Consider the following 20,076-nt stretch of genomic DNA (forward strand, 5'->3'; position numbering starts at 1 on the left):
ACAAAATAAGGTAACATCTATTTATTTAATATACAAAGTTAATAGCAAATTGATGAAGGAACAAACTGTGTTGCGAAAATGCGTGATTTAGTTTATTAATTGACAAAACGGAAGATAGGAAACGAAAATAATATTTAGGCTAATATAATAAATATAGTAATGTATGAAAAAATATATAATGTAAGCTTATTGTTGTTGTGTTTAGAGATACTTAAATAGGCTGTATTATCCTTTATATTTGTTTACAAAATAATAAAGAATCCGCATTTTATTAATCAGTCTTTCAGGTTATGTTACGCGCAAAATAAATTCCTCACACTTGAGGATTTTATACTGTAAATAAATGGTTTATTCAAGATTAGAATGTTATTTTAATTAGATATATGCTGCACATACGTTCCTCGCAAATATCCAAGCATATATTCAATTATAAAAATCATATTTTGATATTAAAAACTATTTATTCATTAAGAAGTCAAGTGTAAGGAATTGAGAAGTCTCTGAGGCGGCATATATTCTGCGCAAAATATACTATTAGTTCTTCAAAACGCAAACACAGTTCGTTAAAAAAGAAGATCTGTTAAATGTTTGTGGCAGAAGACAGCCTGTAAAACAGGTGTACGTATTTAAAAGCCCTGTAGACACACACAAAAACACCTCGCGCGCATGCAGGGCACGCGGCTCGCGCTCAATCCAACAGTTGATGTATTTTTTACATTTTCATTAGCCGGGAAAGATACATTTTCCATCAATAATAGATTCATGCGGTGGTCAGAGGAGGAGAGGACATGGGGAGGGGTTCAATCCTTTTGGTTGGAGATAAGAGAGGAGGAGTGGCCGATAGAGAGAATCACTAATGAGCGCGACTCACCTCATCAAAGACGCGCGTGTTCGGACTCTGTCTAGCGCTGCTGTCGCGCGCAGTGTCATGATACTATGGGTTGCGTGCTGAACTCTACGGGATCAGAGCTGTTATTACAACTGGAAGCTTTGAGATCCACCGCTCAACAACTAGCCCAACTTTATCAACTCTCGGGAAAGAAAAAGGTCAGCTATGCTCTTACCTTCGTTTAACTGTAGCGGATTGTGATATTAATATTAACTGTGGCTTAATAATCGCTGTGTTATACATCGGCCACCCCTCAAACTGATGCCTTGGCCTACTTTTGTAACACACATTAGAGTTGTCACAACATTAGAGCTCCGAGATGAAGTTTGTGCGTTTTTTTTTTTTTTTTTTTTTTGCTGTATGTCTTGATTTCGGAGCGGGGCCCTGATCCAAAGCTGTCGCCTAGTTCTGAGCGCCCTCATGAGGGAGATGCTGGTACTGTTGTCCCTGTAGGCTTGCTTACTACTGAGTGTGTGTGTGTGTGTGTCTTTTTATTTAAAATAGCTTTTTTGTTGTTTTATCATAGTTGTTAATATTATTTAAGACTATTTATTTATATTTCCCTTTGTTGATATTTTAATTTTGGCTACTAAATAGCCTAAATGCAAGCTTTTTATTTTTTAAAGGGATAGCAGCAGATGTTGTTTGTCATTAAAATGCGCTCTTGGATGATTTTAATTTTAATTAAGGAAAATTTCTAGCATTAAATGCGTATATAAAAATAGTTTTAAATAATGACATTCGACCGCGATTATAATGTAAACAACAAACTGTGTTTATAAAACCAGTGGATTTAGAAAGATTTTCCATTGAAAACATAATTTTATTGTAGGCTATACGGACATCTATTATACATATTGACAAAAGTGTAACACAAAAATATAATCAGTCATTATTTAAAGTATTTAAAAACCTTAAACGCAAATTTTTGGGGGTATTTAATTCATTTACCGGTTTTAAAAGGAAAACACATGAACGCACGAATTCCATGTCGGGTTGAACCCGCACTGTCTTTACCACATTCAAAAGTTCAGATGCTATTTATATTATTTAATTAATGTATCTATTAAATTTACTGGGTTTTATTTGAAGCAATGCTATTTTGTGCGTGTTTTTATTCATATCTTGCTTGCCTTTGAGTAGTAAATTAGGCTGTCGCGGTTTCATATGCGCTTTGTAATGGTATCTACATTATCTGTTCATTCTCTTCTTTGTAATTGTTTGCTTTATTATTTTGTATTCGCTATACAAAAAACAATTATAAATATTAATGTGTTTACAGTTGCTATTCAAAATAAATCTCAAGCCATTAGAAAACATGGATGATGATGATAATAATAATGATGATGATAATAATAATAATAATAATATTTAATACATATATATTATATTCAATATATAATAAAAATTTTATTTGTGTTTTTTAACATACCCGTTTTTTTTTTTTTTTGTTCTCTCTTTGCAGATCTATTATAAAGCTATTAGAGATATTGAAATAGGGGAGGAGTTACTGGTTTACATGAAGGACGGAGTTTTCCCCGAGGGCTCAATGGCACCGAACCTGGAAGGTGAGATTAATGCAAGTCATTAGGCACTCTTTTAAACAAACTCACTCAGACCACACTCGTTCACCTCTGCCAACACTTAGCATCAGATACTATACGCATGTCTTCGTGCTACACAAAGGTCGGGAAATATCGAAGACATGAAGTGCGGCAGATTTCAAGCCAGAGGCAAATCAACTGGTACTGGAGAATATTAGAATGAAAAAACAGCATTGTAAAATGTCCTACATGTTGTAGTTTATCGCATTATAAAACAATGTGTATTTATTACCAAATTATTATTTCTTCATTTTAATATTTGCTTTAAAATCTGCAGTGGTTACTTGTAGCTTCAGCGTATGTAAATTCAGAATGTTAGCACTTGCACCCAAAAAAGGACGTTTGCACCCTTAAACTTGTTGTTCACACTACTTATTTAAAATGAGTTGAAACAACACAATTCTTGATTTTTTTGGAGAACAACTTAATTTTTTATGTTTAATCCACTTACATTTGTAAGAATGAATAAACTTAATTCCTTCATGTTGTCCCAACACAAATTGATTGTATGGAACCCAAGAGTAATTATAGTGTGCTGGTTGTTCAAACTACTTATTTAAGATCAGGTGAAACAACACAAATCTTGAGTTTTTTTTTTTTTTTTTTTTTTTTTTTTGGAGAACAACTTAATTGTTTTATGTTCAATTTACTTTAATTTGTGAAAATGAATAAGCTAAGTTAATTTCTTATGTTGTCCTAACACAAATCGATTTTATGGAATCCAAGATGATAACAGTGTGCTGTTTGTTCGAACTACTTATTTAAAATAAGCTGAAACAACACAGTTCTTGAGCTTTTTTGAAGAACAACTTAATTGTTTTATCTTGAATCCACTTTAATTTACAAGAATGAATAAGCTAACTTAATTCACTCTTGTTGTCCAAACACAAATCAATTGCATGGAACCCAAAACTATTTATAGTGTGCTGTTTGTTTGAACTACTTATCTAAAATAAGCCGAAACAACACAATTCTTGAGAGCTTTTTTGAAGAACAACTTAATTATTTTATGTTCAATCAACTTAAATTTGTAAAAACTAACTAGCCAACTTGATTCCTTCATTTTGTCCCAACTCAAATTGATCGTGTGGAAACCAAGTTTATTTACAGTGGGCTGTTTGTTCAAACTACTTATTTTAAATGAGCTAAAACGACACAATTCTTGAGTTTTTGGACCACAACTTAACAGTTTTATGTTCAATCCACTTAAATTTGTAAAAAAATGACCTAGCTAATTTAATTCCTTCATGTTGTTCCAACACAAATCGATTATGTGGAACGCAAGAGTATTCATAGTGTGCTGTTTGTTCAAACTACTTATTTAAAATAAGCTGAAACAACACAAATCTTGAGTTTTTGTACAGGACAACCTAATTGTTTTATGCTCACTCTACTTAAATTTGTAAAAATGAATAAGCTAACTTAATTCCTTTATATTGTCCCAACAAATCGATTGTGTTGAACCCAGCATTGTTTACAATGTGTGAACTTCATCTATATCGTTTTCCCTCTTTCTGAGTGATCTCCTAATTTTGCGATTGAAGCTCAGAGCAGTTGATGCAGACTAGAAAATTGCAAAAGCACTGAAGTGTGTCGCAGCGCAGCAGTCGCTCTCCAAACACATGCTGAAAGTTTATCTGATAGAGATGTGTCTTCAGATCTCCCTGCCAAAAAAAAAAAAAGAAAGAGGCAAGAAGCAGAGCTCTCTGAGGAGAGACGGGGACGCCAAGAGATGCAAGCCAGGCTACCACTCAGACAGATCAATTCTGTGAACAAAAGGGAAGAAACGTAGAGTACATGGTCAATCAGACAAACAGACAGACTGAGAGAGCGATCGAGAGCTCTCCGCGTCCTTCTCAAGGCTTATCGGTGGTGGAATTTGGAGTGGAGCTAGAGGAGTCTCCAGGGACCTCACCCATGCTCACAGATTAGCCGCTAAACTGCACATAATTGTGTTCCCCCTACGTCTCTCCAAGAGCTATTAGTTTCCCATTCCCTGTCTTTTTCCCCAACATTCCTGCCTTTGTCGTTAGTGCTACTGATGGGACGCAAAGATAATGTCTCCAGTTCTTTTTTTTATTGTAATATTATGGCTTCTCTCGATGAAAAAACAAGATATTAAATCAGCACAGACTTTTTTTGTTTGATTTTTTTTCCACTTTAGTTTTCCAAGTAAAGGCCTCTTTGAGGTTACAAGGCCATTCTGTTCAACATATTTGTTTATTTTTTGCTGGACACCTATGAACGTGGATTGTGTTCTGTTAGTTTGTGTTATTAGAATCAATTGGGGGGAACAAACAAACAAACAAAATGTGTTTTGTAATACAGTAAATACAGCATCAATGCAGATTTTTTTAAGAAGTAAAATTTAATGAACTCATCAACTTTGGCTTGAGGATTATGATAACGCATTAGATGCTTGTCTTTCCATTATAGGGTTATCTGTGTACTTGACTCTTCTGTCAAGAAATCAGAAATGATAAGAAAGACACATTTTAGACATTTAACAACAGGTCATTTGAACCAAACGCAAGTGAAAAAAGGAAAACTATGATCTATTTATAGCTTAACATTTAAACATATTTAAAGTGATCTTACACCTGTCAATTGTTATTTATCTTCCAAAGTTATTTTACATTTTTAAAATCTCAGTTATATGTATTTATTAAATGTATAGAATATGATTTACAGAAGACACTCACTAATATGTACTCAGTAATTCAGTGTTTATATACAAAAATGTATTCATATAATAATAAATAAATACTTTTCACAATAAATTCATTCATATACAGTTGAAGTCAGAATTATTAGCCCTCCTGATTTATTAGCCTCCCTATTTATTTTTCCCCCAATTTCTGTTTAACGAAGAGAAGATTTTTTCAACACATTTCTAAACATAATAGTTTTAATAACTAATTTGTAATAACTGATTTATTTTATCTTTGCCATGATGACAGTAATATTATAATATTTGACTAAAGATTTTTCAAGACACTTCTATACAGCTTAAAGTGACATTTAGAGGTTTAACTGGGTTAATTAGGTTAACTAGGCAGGTTAGGGTAATTAGGCAAGATATTGTATAACGATGGTTTGTTCTGTAGACTATCGGAAAAAATTTGACCTTAAAATGTGTTTTAAAAAATTAAAAACTTCTTTTATTCTAGCCAAAATAAAACAAATAAAACTTTCTCCAGAAGAAAAAATATTATCAGACATACTGTGAATGTTTCCTTGCTCTGTTAAACATAATTTTGAAAATATTTAAAAAGAAAAAAAAATCAAAGGTAGGCTAATAATTCTGACTTCAACTGTATATAAATAGAATTATTTTAGTCATCTGGTGAAATTGTATTCATATCACAATATATAGATGATCAAAATATCACAATTAGACCCGTCACGATATCTATATATTGCACCAAAATATATTTGCAATAAATTATATTATTGTCATTTTTTGCATTTTATCATAAAATGCCACTCATTATATAATGCCAGATGCAGGTACACTCTTCCAAACTACGCATGATGTTTTTTTCTTAAAAATAAAACATTTAATTATAGTAATTATAACAATCAGCTAAAATGTTGCTATTGTCTTTTTTTTGTTGTTGTTGTTTTGTATGGGCGATATATATTGCATCACCAAAAATTATCGATGCATTATTGAGGTCGATAAATATATGTTGTTTATTGTGACAGGCCTAATCACATTATTCTTTCACACTAATCACAATATTAGATTTTCCCTAATATATATATATATATATATATATATATATATATATATATATATATATATATATATATATATATATATATATATATATATATATATATATTAGATTAGTCAGTACTGAAGCCAAACCTGGAGCTAATCTAACAAAATAACTTACGATAACTTTCCAAAAGCTACTATACCCAAATTTATATGTTATAGAAAAATATTAAATACAATTTTAAAAAAAAAGGAAAAATCAAGAGAAGCAAAAAAATTAACAAATTTTGTAGGTTGTAATCTTTTTTGCAATATTTTCCTAAATTTAATTGACTTACCTTTCAATTTCTAAATATGTTTGGTGACTAAAGTATTATTCTTATAAATATATCTGTTTTAAAAATCTGTTTTGTTAAATATATTTAAATGCATCAAAATATAATTGGCTTTATTCATTGGGAAATGGATAAAAATCTTCATTTTCAAAATGGGGTACTGTACTGAATTATGCTGAGCACTTTATATATATATATATATATATATATATATATATATATATATATATATATATATATATATATATATATATATATATATGACCTATAGATATCGCATTGTGATTATTCGCAAGTCACTACGCAGAATATATGCAATTTTGAATTTGTGTTATTATTATCATATGCATGTGTTTTTGATGCCTGTGATTGAAATAAAAAACATAAAAAAATGTACAATTTGTGACCTTAACTATAATTAATTTTATTGAATTATTTTTATTTTTATCAATTAGTTACTGTACTTAAATACTGTTACACCCTTTATTTCAATTGTATGTTTTTCTTGATTGTTTTTATAGATAGTTATGCATGAAAATTCTCACAACACATGCAAATATAGAAATGCACTGCAAATAGCACACACCACAATGAAAATGTGTCAAGGAACCCCGAAAAATTTATTGATTGTTTATTAGATTGTATAAAGATGCACTCCCACTGCAGAATCATCTAATATAATCAATTTAATATTATTAATTCTTTCCAAATTGTGATATTAAGTCATCTGGTAAAATTTTATTTATATATATAGTTGAAGTCAGAATTATTAGCCCCCCTTTAAACTTTTTTTTCCATTTTTAAATATTTCCCTAATGATGTTTAACAGAGCAAGGAAATATTCACAGTATGTCTGATAATATTTTTTTCTTCTGGAGAAAGTCTTATTTGTTTTATTTCGGCTAGAATAAAAGCAGGTTTTAATTTTTTTTAACCATTTTAAAGTCAATATTATTAGCCCCTTTAAGCTATATTTTTTTCGATAGTCAACAGAACAAACCATCGTTATACAATAACTTGCCTAATTACCCTAACCTGCCTAGTTAACCTAATTAAGCCTTAAATGTCACTTTAAGCTGTATAGAAGTGTCTTAAAAAATATCTAGTCAAATATTATTTACTGTCATCATGGCATAGATAAAACAAATCAGTTATTAGAAATGAGTTATTAAAACTATTAGGTTTAGAAATGTGTTGAAAAATATCTCTCTGTTAAACAGAAATTGGGGGGAAAAATAAACAAGGGGCTAATAATTCTGACTTCAACTCTACATACTTTTTTTGTCACTAAAAATAACAGCATGTGTTTTTTAATGAGACAGCATCTTTAAACAAATATTTCTAGGGATTTTCTTTAGAACAAACTACCTTTGTTATAAACAAACAGCTGTTTCAGTGAATATGGGGAATATGTAGAATTATTGAGTGTAACCACAGGTGAATTTCAGCACATTGCCTATGAACGTGTTCCACTAACATCTGACAACTCCCTTAAAAGCTGCTTCAATATTTTTGTTTTCAATTCTGAAAAGTGTAATTATATTCAGATCATTTCAAACCTCTTGCTGGAAAAGTGTGTCTTCGTTCTTTAAGTAAACACAAATCAGCTTGATATGATAATGTAATGCCATTCAGAAAAGCTCCTACTTTAATGATAGACCTTGCTTTTATAAATGTCAGTGATAAGCAATTATGTGATGCCGTCCCTTTCAGATGAGCAAATGTACCGCTGTGAACACTGTGATGAGCTCTTCACGTCGAAGCTGGAGTTACGGCGGCACCAGAAATACTCCTGCAGCAGCGGCAACTCCATCTTTGACTCGCTAAGCGAAGACTTTAAGCAGGAGCGGGAAGACAGCGATGAGCCGGTGCACGAGTGCAAAGACTGTGAAAAGATCTTCCCTAGCGAGTACAGGTCAGCACACCGCATATGCTGTAATTACCCAGCATGCTTCAGGACACTCCAAGCTGCTTGCATTTTATAATAGAAGAATATATTTAATCCACGTCAGTCGTTTTGGTTTAAGACCCATATTTAACATTGTACGAGTGACCCAATTGTTTGTCACAGACCTGTATGTTAAGTGTGTGTGTACAGTAAACATGTGCATGATTAATACAGTGTGTTTATCTTACGAAGACAAACATAAATGTCTTTAAATCAAACATTCAAATTGACTATAATTATATACTGTAGGTAAACAGTGTGAAGGATTATTAACATCACACACACACACACACACTGCAGAGGAAAAGGCCACCACAAATGGTATATCTGGCTATATTTGATAGATTTGACAGCTTTTGAAGTCAATAATTGTCATTATACTATTATGCTTATGCATTGTTTGTATTTAAAGGGATAGTTCACACATAAATGTTAATTTGCTCATCATTTATTTACACTTTACTTGTTCCAAACCTTTCGGAGTTTCTGTTAAACATGAAAGAATACATTTTAAAGAATGATGAAAACTTGTGGAGATTAAGTTTTCAGCGTAAGTATCTTCTTTTGTGTTTAACAGAAAATAGAATCTCTTAAAGTTTTACAACCAATTTAGGGTGAGTTGGTTTCGTTTTTGGGTGAACTGTCCCTTTAACATCGTTCTTCCCCTACCTAGTGGTCACATAAATGTGTAAATGTGTGTGTGTATTTGTATATATATTTATATACAGTTGAAGTCAGAATTATTAGCCCCCTTTTGATTTTGATTTTCTCTTTTAAATACTTCTCAAATGATTTTTAACAGAGCAAGGAATTTTTCACAGTATTTCTGATAATATTTTTTCGCCTGGAGGAAGTCTTATTTGTTTTATTTTGGCTAGAATAAAAGCAGTTATTAATTTTTAAAAAAACATTTTTGGGACAAAATTATTGGCCCCTTTAAGCTAATTTTTTTTTCCGATAATCTACAGAACAAACCATCGTTACACAATAACTTGCCTAATTACCCTAACCTGCCTAGTTCACCTAGTTAACCTAGTTAAGCCTTTTAATGTCACTTTAAGCTGTATATAATTGTCTTGAAAAATATCTAGTCAAATATTATTTACTGTCATCTTGGCAAAGATGAAATAAATCAGTTATAAGAATAAAGTTTTTAAAACTATTATGTTTAGAAATGTGCTGAAACAATCTTCCCAGAACAGAACAGAAATTGGGGGGGAAAAAACAGGGGCGCTAATAATTCAGGGGGGCTAATAATTCTGACTTTTGTATGTATGTATATATATATATATATATATATATATATATATATATATATATATATATATATATATATATATATATATATATATATATATATATATATATATATATATATATATATATATACAGTTGAAGTCAGAATTATTAGCCCGCCAGTTTATTTTTTCCCCAACTTCTATTTAACAGAGAGATTTTTTCAACACATTTCAAGACATAATAGTTTTAATAACTCATCTCTAATAACTGATTTATTTTATCTTTGTCATGATGACAGTAATTAATATTTGACTGGATATTTTAAGACACTTCTTCACAGCTTAAAGTGACATTTAAAGACTTAACTAGGTTAATTAAGTGAACTAGGCAGGTTAGGGTAATTAGGCAAGTTATTGTATAACAGTAGTATGTTCTGTAGACTATCGAAAAAATATATAGCTTAAGGGGGCTAATAATTTTGTCCTTAAAATGATTAAAACAAATTTTTTTAGCTGCTTTTATTCTAGCCAAAATAACACAAATAAGACTTTCTCCAGAAAAAGACCTATTATCAGACATACTGTTGCTCTGTTACACATCATTTGGGAAATAAAAATAATAATAATAAATTCAAAGGAGTGCTAATAATTCAACTGTATATATTTATGGTGTTTTTATGTATTTCTAGTCTTGGGCAGCATATGATCGTACACACAGAAGAAAGAGAGTACAAGTGTGACCAGTGCCCCAAAGCTTTCAACTGGAAATCCAACCTCATTCGCCATCAGATGTCACATGACAGTGGCAAGCGCTTTGAGTGTGAAAACTGTGATAAGGTGGGTGATAGTGTGAGTATTTTTGATTACATATTTTAGTTTATATGTGCAAAACTGAAACATTACATACCCATAGATTTCGACATAATGAGTTTAGTGAAGGTTCACAAACTAATTTCGAGAGGAGCACTGATCACGGCCGGTCTCATCTGTAATCATTAGTAAGCCAGTTGGATTATTCCAAACTCACTATAAAACGCCCGACTAGCATCACTCCCTCATCTTCATAAATAATAATAATATTAATAATCATCATCATTGCGACGCAGTGGCGCAGTAGGTAGTGTTGTCGCCTCACAGCAAGAAGGTCGCTGGGTTGCTGGTTCAAACCTTAGCCTCAACTCGGCTCGGCTCAGTTGGCGTTTCTGTATGGAGTTTGCATGTTCTCCCTGCGTTCGCGTGGGTTTCCTCCGGGTGCTCCGGTTTCCCACACTGTCCAAAGACATGAGGTACAGGTGAATTGGGTAGGCTAAATTGTCCGTAGTGTATGAGTGTGTGTATGAATGAGTGTGTGGATGTTTCCCAAAGATGGGTTGCGGCTGTAAGGGCATCCGCTGTGTAAAAACATGCTGGATAAGTTGGCGGTTCATTCTACTGTGGCGACCCCGGATTAATAAAGGGACTAAGCCGACAAGAAAATGAATGAATGAATGAATAAATCATCATCATCATCATCATTAATATTATTATTAAATTAGAGTAGATTTTTTTCATTTCCTAATAAATAATAAATATTACATTTCATTTTTTAATAAAGAGCCTCATTATTTATATATTTATATGATTTATATATGATGTTAGAACACGTGTTAGCTTTTGTAAGTGATTTTATGTTAATTTAGAATAGAATATGTAATGTTCTCAATAATATTTGTAAAGGAAACACAGGCTCTATATGAGCCATTTAAATATATTTTAATTTATATGGAAAGCGAGTGCATGTTCTTACCAAAACAAATATTGGATTTTTTTTAACTGCGTGTGCGTGTAAAACAATATAATTTGCACAAAGAAATTATAAGGTTCTTCTCTTAAGAAGTTGTTACTCCGCCCGGTTTAGAGCATCATTATGGAAGTTTTACGTTATAACTAACTTGGTTCAAACAATGAATCTGCAACAGAGAAACTATGGGTTTATGGGTTTCTCGTCACTAAACTGTTCTTTTCCCAAATGATGCATTGTACTATGATAGTTCAGCCAGGAGTTATGTCGTTGTTTGGGAAACAAAGACATAACAATATATATTACAGAAAGTTTGTTGGCAAAAAAGGCTATGAATACGATCAGCGCATGCTTATTTTTACAAAATATTTAAAATATTTTGCTAAGAAATATATTAAAAAAAATAAAATAAATATTTTATTTTGTATTATTAAATGTATTAAAGTATAATAACTATTTTTGATAGGGCAAATCAAAATCTTTTCCATCTGGACCATTTGAAAAATGATGAGTCTAAAATTGAATCCATAATGGTGTTAAAAATGTCTTCAAAAGTCTTAAATTCAACTTGGTGAAACCTGCAGCAACCCTGATCAGCCACGTGCTTCAGATTTAAATAAATTAAACTTCTTTTTTGGTTTGTTTTGTCTGTACTGAAAACCATGATTCATTTGGATTTACTACATTTTTTAAAGTAAGTGGTTGCAATTTAGATTCAATTTAATCTAAATTAAAATATTGTGGTTGCAATTTAAATTTAGCGGTGGTTGAATTTAAACTAACTTATTAAATTGAACATTATTCAATTTAACGTGTTTGATCAAATTCAGTCCATATCAATTGTTTGCAACCACTCACTGTACCTTAAATTCTTTTAGTAAATCCAATGAATTTTTTTGCCGTCAAATTGTGATCGATTTGTATACAGTTTTTATACCTGGCACTAAGTTGTCACTTTTGTGCGTCTTCTTCAGGTGTTCACAGACCCCAGCAACCTCCAACGCCACATCCGCTCTCAGCACGTCGGTGCCCGAGCCCACACCTGCCCTGAGTGTGGCAAGACCTTTGCCACCTCCTCGGGCCTCAAGCAGCACAAGCACATACACAGCAGTGTCAAGCCTTTCAGCTGTAAGTCTGAGCAGTCTTGTCTAAGCCTCAGATACAATTACCAGTGTCCAAAGACCTCCCGGCTAGCTCCACCCCAAGATTGTGACAGCTGTTGTTTTATAGGTCAGAGAAACTAAATGAAATTCTAGAGCCATTCTTTGTTTTGTTCTACATTTGTTGCGCTTTTCTTTTGTGCTTTCTTTTTCGCTCTCTTAATTACTCCATTTTACCTATCTTCTTTTTTTTTTGGTGCAATTTTTCTTTCGAGGGCCCGTTTGGCTTGTAAATGGCCAGAATTAATGTTAAGCGGTAAATGTCTTTGCCATATCGTAGCTGCCCTCATACCAATGCTGAGAAAACACCATCTTTATCATTTATTTATTATTTATTTATTTATTGCTTGGCTTCACAATTTACTGTGTGTTACCGTCCGATGTCCAAATGCATGTATGCTCTACCAGTGTACATGTGTTTGTATGAAATAGCTCTACTATTAATGAAGAATCTTATCGATGAGTTATCAATATGCTAATTTATCATATTTTTACCATGTAGCATTACTGTGTGTAGCCTTTTTTAATCTTACCTTCAAAACACAGTAGAGTTCAATGTAGACCAAGGTAGCCAACCCTGCTTCTTGAGGCCTACCTTCCTGCAGACTTCAGTTCCAAAATGCCTGCAATTCTCAACCACTGAATTCGGAATTGTCTCCTATACGCTTAATTCACGTGGCCGCCATGTTAAAACTCGAAAGCGAGGCTGTGGTGGGAAGAAACCCGGAAGTATAGGATTAGCACTGTAAACATTGCAGTAACATGCTGTGTACTACAAACCTCCAGGTGGTGCTGCGATTTCAAAACACAGATATGGTGTAAACACCACTTTAATATCATTCAGTTAGTTTAATTTAAACAATTAAAAGCATATTAGCCATCAAACAGCATCACAATCTCTTAAGAGTAATACGCTAGGCTTTAGCTCATGACAGCAGGTAAACACTGTGGGGACGTTCTCCTGCTCCTGCCTATGTACCCCGGTGAGCGATTAAACAATGCAGTCTTCTGTAGCACATCCTCGTGTTGTCTGTAATATTGTTGGCTGAACTTTTAAAAACGTCCATTTCCTGCTAACATTCAAGCGCAGCTGAACTTGTTCATAAACAGCGCGGATTTGACATAGTATTCACCAGTGTTCAACAGAAATGACTGTAATCGCCCGTGAAGGTCATCAGTATACTGCTCTTGACAGATTGCAAATACAGATAGACGGACATTGGAGCATTTTAAAGCCGTGAAGATCAGTCGATTCATCAACAAATCGCTCTCTGTGTTTGCACTCACAGTGAAGTGTGGTGAAGTGATGACCTTCACGACCAGTCACAGTCATTTCTGTTGAGCATGTGAACACAATGGCAAATCAGCGCTGTTTAAGAATCAACAGTGCCTTAAATGTTAACAATAAAGGTCGTTTTTTTTTTTTTTACATTTCATTACCGAAATTTTGTATTGTGATGAGTCTAATATAGTGAAAGAATCAGTTCATTAATTTGAGTTTGATAAATGGCATCTAAAACGTGTGTTTGGGAAAGAAAACGTTAGCCAACTAGTGCCATTTCCCTTAACTTAGCTGAAAATGAGGTCCAATATTCCCTTTTATTTTGACTACTCATTCAGAACATACCTTCGGGTCACTCAGAAGGCGGTAAAATGAAAAATTTATATCTCTTTCTCTTCGCTGATAAGATATACAGCCAGGTACACAACATTTCTCTGTGACTCAGGCGATACTTCCGGGTTTCTTCCCACCGCAGCTTCGATTCCGCTGTTTAAAATAGCGGCCGCTTGAAATAAGTCTATACCCTAAAACAGTACACTATTTAAGCCATTTGTGATAATGTCCCAAACCGGGGGTGCCCAAACTTGGTCTTGGAGGGCCGGTGTCCTGCAGATTTTAGCTTCAACCACTATTAAACACACATGAACCAGCTAATCAAGCTCTATCTAGGTATACTAGAAACTTCCAGGCAGGTGTGTTGAGGCAAGTTGGAGCTAAACTATGCAGGACACTGGCCCTCCTGGATCAACTCTGGGCACCCCTGTTCCAAACCATAGTGGACAATCTGAAGTGCACTCAATCAATCCTACAATGCACTGCAGTGATGAGCTTACAATCAATGTACACTCAACGGCTGGAGAATAACCATAATACAGCATGAAAGTTCCCATCCCAAAGGGATTTCCTAATTTAACGACAAGTTGGAATCCACAGTCGAATCCTGCCGGTGGAAGTTTTTAAATAGATTACAATTTAATTGTTGAATTAATGTCTTCATACAAAACTGAATTCAAAATAGTATATCATTACTTGTGAGAGCTCAACAAGTAGGGTCTGAACAAGAATCTAATCCATCTGAATGATTTATCAACTACTAAAGAACAAACAAAGGGCAATCGATGGTACTCGAATACACTCACTTGCTTTCATCAACTCCTTTAAGTGGACTATATTAGGGAATAGTGAATGATCATATAGGGGTCAATTTCATATAAAGTAATCCTGAACACCTTGATAAGCTGTTTCAGGTGTGTTTATTAAGGATTGGACTTATTTTTCTCAGGAAGGTTTCCTCCTGGAGCAGGGTTGACCACCCCGATGTAGACAGTGTCATGATTGTTGATCATAATAAACAGCATGCAGAGTTTATTGGTTGATCTAATCAGCTGCTGAATTATCACTGCTACCAAATTAAAACAGTATGTTAATAGAATTAATCAGTCATGTGTGTTCTCCCAGGTGAGGTGTGTCACAAATCGTATACCCAGTTCTCTAACCTGTGCCGTCACAAACGGATGCATGCAGACTGCCGCACCCAGATCAAGTGTAAAGACTGTGGGCAGATGTTCAGCACTACCTCCTCCCTCAACAAGCACCGGCGCTTTTGCGAGGGAAAGAACCATTATAATCCCGGAGGCATATTCACACCGGGCATACCAATGACATCCAGTCCTATTTTAGGCAAGTCCAAGTCTCATCCTGGCTTGAACCATAGTGGACTTGGCTTTGGTGATTACTTCCCATCCAGGCCACATCATGCAGGTTTACCCTTTTCCCCAGGACCACCTGCATTCCCAGCCATTTCCCATGGATTTCCAGGGATCTTTCCCCCATCACTATATCCTAGACCACCATTGTTACCTCCTAGCTCACTTCTCAAGAGCCCACTTAATAACAGTCAAGATGGGAAACTGCCCCATCTTGATGCTCCTGCTCTTTCTGTCGCCTCGTCAATGAACAACAGCAATGGCAACATAGGGAGTAGTCTCAGCAGCCAGTCGGAAGAAAATCGAGAGTCCAAACTGGACTTGTCATTTACAGAAAACAAGAATAAAGTGAAGATGAACGACATGTCCGACGGTAGCGACTTGGAAGATGTTAACACATCCAGTGGCACAGATCTAGACACCACCACTGGCACGGTGTCTGGCTCTGACCTAGAAAGTGAGGCAGAGAGCGACCGAGAAAAGAGTAGGAGGAAACCAGCACAGGAGAGCAAGCAGGATGAAGTGAGCAGCAGTTCGGTATCTGTCTCCAGTTCAGGGAACCTCCCTTGCGAGCGTCCTTTCCTCTCTTCCCAGCATTCCTTTTTCCCACCACCAGAAGAGCAGGCACTTCCACCCTCCGGGGCCACCACTGACTCCATTAAAGCCATTGCCTCCATTGCTGAAAAGTATTTTGGCCCAGGCTTCATGGGTTTGCAGGAGAAGAAGATGGGCTCCTTAAATTACCATTCCATGTTCCCCTTCCAGTTTCTGCCCAACTTCCCACATTCCTTGTACCCATTTACAGACAGAGCACTCAATCCTGGCATGTTCTTCAAACCTGAGCCTAAATCCCCTCGTGAGCACATACAGAAATTACATACGGCCACTGGTGCAGATTCACCCTTTGACCTAACCACCAAACCCAAGGAGATAAAGCCTCTTCCACCTCCCCCAAGTAAGCCAGCCTTGCCATCCAATGCTCTCTTGGCCTCCGGCGAGGAGCAACCTCTGGACCTCAGCATAGGCAGTCGAAGCCGAGCCAGCCACAATGGTGGCACACATGAACAGCGCAAGAATCACGTCTATGGCACAAACTGCAAAGCAGCTAAAGATGAACACCCAGCACTAAATCAGAACTTGCACCAGCCCCAAATGCCTCAGCAGCATACATCGCTCCCCCAGCCACCTGTTCCCCAGCAGCAGCCATCGCTTCACTATGCCAAGCCCTCGCCATTCTTCATGGACCCTATTTACAGGTATTTCAACCCGAGTATGTCTTAATATACAGTAAAAGCCAATATAAGCACAACCTAACACTAGAGCTTGTGATATATTTAAATGAAATAAAATATTGAGAAGGTATTGATATTTGCAATCAACCTTCGTTCGTACGTAACCCTTGGTGTTGTTGTCCAGCAGGGTGGAAAAGAGGAAGTTATTAGACCCAGTAGGAGCTCTGAAGGAGAAGTACCTGAGACCGACGCCACTACTTTTCCATCCTCAGGTATTCTTTCTATACATTTGTTTTACCTGTTCTGATCCCTTGGTAAAAAATTCTGCTCTTTATTATTGCAAGTACAGGGGATTATTCTAAGACATCAAAAACACCTTCCTAGTGCCCTAGATTTTAGACTTCCTTGGGAAATCTGATGGTATTTATTTTCATTAGATTATTTTCATCATGAAGATAATCTCAAAAGGGGTATTGCCTGTTCTTGCATGCTGTGCATTCAGAATTCTTTATCTTTCGCTTAGAAAAACAACCCCCCATTGTTTGTGTTAGTATTTAAAACCTTTCCCACCTTTGAACGGTGACAACAATAATGAAAATATTATTAATAATGGCCCTTTTGAATTGAAACAAAATTATGCCACATACTTTCAGAGTAGACCATTGTCTCTGGGAAGTTCTCCGTTGAGTCCCACCACTAACAACTTCCTAGCATTTCTTTCTTGCTCTGGCTGCCTAGATAATGTCTGCATGTCGATCAGGGACTTCCTGTGTTTGTGTGTAATAGAATGGCCTCTCTTGTTGGGAACTGTCTTATCTGACCTGTAAATCTGGCCTCCATCAATGCTGACCTACCTCCCCCAACTCCAAACCTTCTCTCACTTTTTACAATATTAGTACAGTATTTTGTCTCATAAAGATCATATCTATCTATCTATCTATCTATCTATCTATCTATCTATCTATCTATCTATCTATCTATCTATCTATCTATCTATCTATCTATCTATCTATCTATCTATCTATCTATCTATCTATCTATCTATCTATCTATCTATCTATCTATCTATCTATCGTCTATGTCTATATCTCTGCCTGTCTGTCTGTCTGTCTATACAGTATATCTACATCCATGTATGGAAAGTTGGTTATTTATTAATTTAAAGGCAATTTAGAGCTCATGTGTAATCAAGAGTTTTAAAAGGTAAAAGCATTATCATAAACAAAATTACCTATAAACTAAAACACAGACAGAATCACAGTGATACATAGACATGCATGAATAAATGAAAACACACTGTCTGTCTCTGTCTATCCATATTCCTAAAGTAGGAAGGATGTAAGCTGTTTTTGGCCATAGAGCCACATAGCGAAGCCTTTGTTCTGCAACGGGGAAGTACTATCAGCGAGGGGTATCTTAAACTGCATTGTATGGTTACCGCTCACGGAGGTGAATGGCTCATTCAGACGCTTCTCTCAGAGATTTGTTGGGAACAAAGTAGGAGCCGGGGGCTCCCAGGGGGCTGCTCGAGTGGCTGCCAACGTGCCATAGGTTAGGGAGGTCACTCTTGAACAGCACAATCAAGACTCGACCTTCTGATATATAACTTCCTCCAGCTTTCCATCCTGTCTGGTTATAATGCAAGCTCCCAGACTCCATGTCAGAGCTCTTCGCCACTGCTGTTGTTTTGTTCTTCGTGTACCTGCCCTAAACAAATGCAAAAAAAAAAAAAGTTTCTCAATCCCAGATGGACCCTAATCTCAAACAGAATCAATCTGAGAGAAGTTTCCGATTGAATAAGCCCCTGAGCTGCGCATCAAACACAGAGTATTCCTCTCTGAACTCGCCTCATGTTCTCTCCTCAGGTGTCTGCGATGGAAAACATGACTGAGAAGTTGGAAAGCTTTAGCGCTCTGAAACTGGATGCTCCCAATTCCCTCCAGCACTCCTCACACCACCTTTTTAACTTCCGCTCTCCGCCTCCCTCTCTTTCCGATGCTATCTTACGCAAAGGCAAGGAGCGATACACCTGCAGGTGAGTGCTGCTCACGAAACGAGAGTAAACACATCCTTAAAGGATTTCTTTAACTCTACAACTTAAAGAACTTCTATCATGTCGTTATATCCCACACTAATACACACATGATGGAGATCTTACCAGTACTCCGATAGTTGTATTACTTATCAAAAATGTACAATAAATGTGTCCTGACTCTCTGAATATGATAGCTGGAACAATTCGAGATGACTGTATCAAAGACTACTTTTCATGCTTTGCAGGTACTGTGGGAAAATCTTTCCCAGGTCAGCTAATCTTACAAGGCACTTACGAACACACACAGGAGAACAACCCTACAGGTAAGCCACTTTTAGACCATCACTCTTGCACACACACACAAACCTGCACAAATTCAGTATTGAAATTCTTAAGCTTTCTACCTTTGAGGCGAAACAGACTCAAAGTTTGTTTAAATAGTTTGACGTTGACCTTAAAGAATATCGTAACTTTGACTTGGTTAGATGCCACATACTAATGCAACAAACACAATATAGCCTAAAATCTGTATATCAGTTTATTATCCAAAACTTTTGTCCCTGCTTGAGTCTCACCTGCTTTTTTACTTTCCAAAACATAAAAAAAATAGATTGCATGCATACATGGAGACACACACACACACACACACACATGGACAAATTTTAAGTTATGTGGACAGCATGTGAGATATGTTCTGGCACATTACCTTGCCATACAAGCAATGTATTCTGAGAAATATCACAGGGAAACAATGAAAGACATGAGACATGAGAGGCAGCGCGATCAAAAAAGAAAGAAGATTGATTCTGTCTGTGCAGATGTTTTGGAGGTAAAGCAAGCTCTGGACAATGTTGGCTGGTAATAGCACCCTGGAGACATCCATGCTCTGTTTATAGAACGGCTTAATTATCATTGATTTGGCTTCTAACCAGCTGTGGAAAGTCCTCCATGAGGGTGATGAGGGCACTTTGGAGACGGGGGGCTTTTTAAATGATATTTTGACTCAAGCCTGACTAAGACGTGAAAGAAAAAAAAAGACTTTTACTGCCAAAGGCTTCATAAGAGTTCACAATTTGAGCAGATTCAAGTAAGAAAAGTCAAATATCAGAGAAAATCTCTTAATAGTGGTGCTTCCAAGGGCAA

The 20,076-nt window shown here is 35.4% G+C and overlaps 1 protein-coding gene across 50 annotated transcripts in view; it reads left to right on the forward strand.

Annotated features, from left to right (window-relative positions):
• prdm16 (PR domain containing 16) overlaps positions 1-20,076 on the forward strand; it is a 476,324-nt gene that overhangs the window by 404,189 nt on the left and 52,059 nt on the right. For 6 of the 50 annotated variants that reach the window (XM_009304276.5, XM_073911182.1, XM_073911185.1 and 3 more), the window contains 8 exons: positions 2,355-2,457; positions 8,266-8,467; positions 10,428-10,575; positions 12,493-12,646; positions 15,419-16,922; positions 17,086-17,170; positions 18,764-18,933; positions 19,179-19,256. In XM_009304276.5, the coding sequence (XP_009302551.2) occupies positions 2,355-2,457; positions 8,266-8,467; positions 10,428-10,575; positions 12,493-12,646; positions 15,419-16,922; positions 17,086-17,170; positions 18,764-18,933; positions 19,179-19,256 (2,444 nt within the window). Of the gene's footprint in view, positions 1-877; positions 1,048-2,354; positions 2,458-8,265; positions 8,468-10,427; positions 10,588-12,492; positions 12,749-15,400; positions 16,923-17,082; positions 17,171-18,763; positions 18,934-19,178; positions 19,257-20,076 lie in introns of those variants that run through there. The other 44 variants (XM_001922892.9, XM_073911181.1, XM_073911183.1 and 41 more) reach the window with 17 other exon arrangements.

The sequence above is a fragment of the Danio rerio genome, chromosome 8 (assembly GCF_049306965.1).
Source record: "Danio rerio strain Tuebingen ecotype United States chromosome 8, GRCz12tu, whole genome shotgun sequence".
NCBI classification, from domain to species: Eukaryota; Metazoa; Chordata; class Actinopteri; order Cypriniformes; family Danionidae; genus Danio; species Danio rerio.